The following is a 3,508-nucleotide window of genomic DNA, read 5'->3' on the forward strand; positions in this document are numbered from 1 at the left end:
TCAGAGGCGCGCGCTACCACGCCCGGCTAATTTTTTGATTTATTGTAGAGATGAGGTCTCGCCAAGTTGCCCAGGTGGGTCTCGAACCCGCAGGCTCATGCAATCCACTCACCTCAGCCTCCCAATGTGTGTTATGTTTTCAGTATGAAGACAGAAGGCAAAAACATTGATTATAAAACTGAGAACTATCAGACCCTGGTGACTCCCCTGAGACTTCAGACAGCCACTGCCAGGTTAATAACAGCAGGCAGGCGAAGCAGGGCCTGCAGTGCAGGTTTTCACAACGTGTTGGGTTTTTTGGTTATTCTTGGTTTCTTTTGAGTAGGAGTCTCGCTCTGTCACCCAGGCTGGAGTACAGTGGCATACTCGGCCACTGCAGCCTTGACTTTCTGGGCTCAGGTGATCCTTCTCCCTCAGCCTTTCAAGTAGCTGGAACTACAAGTATGCACCACCATGCCCAGCTAAGTTTTTGATTTATTGTAAGAGGTGAGGTCTCACCATGTTGCCCAGGCTGGTCTCGAACCCATGGGCACAGGCAATCCTCTCGCTTCTGCCTCCCAGAGTGCTGAGATTATGGATGTGAGCCACTGTACCTGGCCTGGTTATTCTCTATTAGATTAAAAAATTACAAAAAAAATGTTTATTATTGTAAGTTAAGTAATGAAGACATGGAAAGAAAAGGCTGATCTTTTTTTTTTTTTTATTTTTTATTTTATTTGAGTTGGAGTCTCACTCTGTCGCCCAGACTGGAGTGCAGTGGCTGCTCCCGGCCACCGCAGCCTCGAACTGCTGGGCTCCGGTGATCCTTCCACCTCAGTCTTCCAAGTAGCTGGAACTACAGGCGTGCGCTACCACGCCCGGCTCATTTTGATTTATTGTAGAGATGAGGTCTCGCCAAGTTGCTCAGGCGGGTCTCAAGCCCGCGGGTTCAGACAATCCATTCACCTCAGTCTCCCAAAGGCGCAGGATTACAGGCTGAGCCACCGAACCGGCTGAAAAGACTGATCTTTACATGCCTTCTCCTGTGCTGTCTCCTTAAGGTAGTCAGGGTTCATCGCTCCTGCCACACTCTTCTCTTCATTTACACAAATATGCACGTGTAAGGTAGTGTTATTTGTTTTTAAAAGAGACTGGGATTATGCCACGTACATTCCTATATTGGCTTGTTTGTCCCTATTTTTTTTTGAGTTGGAATCTCACTCTTTGTCACCCAGACTGGAGTACAGTAGCACGCTCATGGCCACTGCCGCCTCGACCTGCTGGGCTCAAGCGATCTTTCGGGCTCATGTGATCCTTCGTGCTCAGGCAATCCGTTGAGCTCAGGTGATACTTCTGCCTCAGCCTTCCACGTAGCTGGAATTACAGATGCATGCCATCACGCCCAGCTAGTTTTTTTTATTGTTGTAGAGACGAGATCGCACCAAGCTACCCGGGCTGGTCTCGAACCTCCAGGCTCAGGCAATCCTTTTGCCTCAGCCTCCCAAAGTGTTGGGATTACAGGCTGAGCCACTGTGCCCAGCCCTTTTTTTTTTTTTTAACTTAACTACATATGTTTCTCCCTCTAGGTCAGTTATGGATTCAACTCGTTCTTCATTTTTAGTCAATATATCAGACATATTATCTTGTTAATTTATTTTTTTATTTTTATTTTTGATTTGGAGTCTTAAATCTGCTGCCATGGCTGACTGGAATGCAGTTGCACGCTCACAGCTACTGCAGCCTCAACCTTTTGGGCTCAGGTGATTTTCCACCTCAACCTTCCAAGTAGCTGTAACTACAGGTGTGCACCACCAAACCTGGCTAATTTTTTTGATCTGTTGTACAGTCGAGGTCTCACCATGTTGCTCAGGCTGGTCTCGAACCCCAGGCTCAGGCAATCCTCTCTCTTCCTCTTCCCAAAGTGCTAGGATTACAGGCATGAGCCACTGCACCTGGCTTGTTAATTTACTATTACTAGAATAAGCAGTATACTTAATGTGAGTGAAAGCAGTATGCTGTTAGAAGGTAGGTAGTATAAAGTCTTACTCGTATTTCTTTCTCTACATTTTCTTATATACATTTTCTTATATATCCTTCCACTATTGCCCTATGCAAATACTAGCACATACATCTGCATGTATATGTTTGTTTTTTCCCTTCCGTAAAATGTAGATACTATTCACTAATTAAATTAAAAAATATATAATTTTCTGCCAAATGGATCTATCTTAATTTATATAACTATTCAAGATTGGATTTTTAATAATGTTACACTTCTTTGTAATAGACTGTAACCTGGTGCAAGAGAAGGAAACTCTATGAGTGCAGAATTGACCAAATCAAGTAAAATTTTGTTTTTATTTTTTTAGTCAGTTTGTTTTTTAAAGAGCTCTGGATTAGATTGAGAGAGAACCAACTCTTTAATATCCTATCTTGGTGCCCAGAGAATATACTGAGGGTGGGAACAAATATTACTTGCTCTAGGTCATTACATCCATGCAGCTAGTTGGTGGCAAAAGTAGATTAGGGTTAGGATGACTGTGACTGCCAGTGTTTGGGTGACAGTAGGTAAGTCGAAGTGACTTTTTAGTAAAATCAACTGTTAGGTTGGGTAGCCATCCACATACTTACTGGACTCAGACTGACTTGCCAGATTTCTCATCTGTTTCTGCTTCTTGTGTTCTCCACAGGTTGTTCCTCCAAAAGAGTGGAAACCCCGAATATCCTATGATGATATTGATGATTTGATCATTCCTGCCCCCATCCAACAACTGGTAACGGGGCAGTCTGGCCTCTTCACTCAGTACAACATACAGAAGAAAGCCATGACTGTTCGTGAGTTCCGCAAGATAGCCAACAGTGATAAGTGAGTGGAAGCCCTTTCTTAACTGTCATAGCACCCAGGACCCAGGGTCCCATCCTCATAGTATCTTCAAGACAGCTACTGTCCTGCCAAACAACAATGTCCTCTCTCTGTTTTAGCTCATGTCTCCCTCTCTGCTTGTTATGGAAGCATTTCCTCCTCTCAGGCCAGTGTCACAGTCTAAACCTATTTTCTTTCTTATTTTTATTTTTGAGTCAGGGTCTCACTCTGTCACCCAGGCTGGAGGGGAGTGGCACAATCACTATAGGCACTTACCACCATGCCCAGTGGCTTTTTTTTTTTTTTAAGAGAATGATCTTGTTGTGTTGCTTAGGCTGGTCTCGAACTCCTGGCCTCCTTGAGCAGTCCTCTTGTCTTAGACTCCCAAAGTGTGAGGGTTATAGGTGTGAGCCACCATGCCCAGCCTTTTTTTAATGAGATGGGATCTCACTCTGGCACTCAATTCAGTGGCACTATCATTGCTCACTGCAGCTGCAAACTACTGAGCTCAAGTGATCTTCCTGCCTCAGCCTCCCAAGGAATCAGGACTGCAGCTGCATGCCCCCTTGCCTGGCTAATTTTTTTTTAAAAAGAGACAGGGAGCCGGGCTCGGTGGCTCAGCCTGTAATCCCAGCACTTTGGGAGGCTGAGGTGAGTGGATTGCCT

General features: G+C 44.8%; 1 protein-coding gene across 2 annotated transcripts in view; it reads left to right on the plus strand.

Annotated features, from left to right (window-relative positions):
* Positions 1-3,508, plus strand: part of KDM4A (lysine demethylase 4A) — a 55,368-nt gene that overhangs the window by 4,179 nt on the left and 47,681 nt on the right. For both annotated transcript variants that reach the window (XM_008054745.1, XM_021710744.1), the window contains exon 3: positions 2,670-2,845. In XM_008054745.1, coding sequence (XP_008052936.1) covers positions 2,670-2,845 — 176 coding nt within the window. The remainder of the gene's footprint in view (positions 1-2,669; positions 2,846-3,508) is intronic.

Source organism: Carlito syrichta, unplaced genomic scaffold (genome assembly GCF_000164805.1).
Source record: "Carlito syrichta isolate Samal-C Ts95f unplaced genomic scaffold, Tarsius_syrichta-2.0.1 Scaffold301018, whole genome shotgun sequence".
Taxonomy (NCBI): Eukaryota; Metazoa; Chordata; class Mammalia; order Primates; family Tarsiidae; genus Carlito; species Carlito syrichta.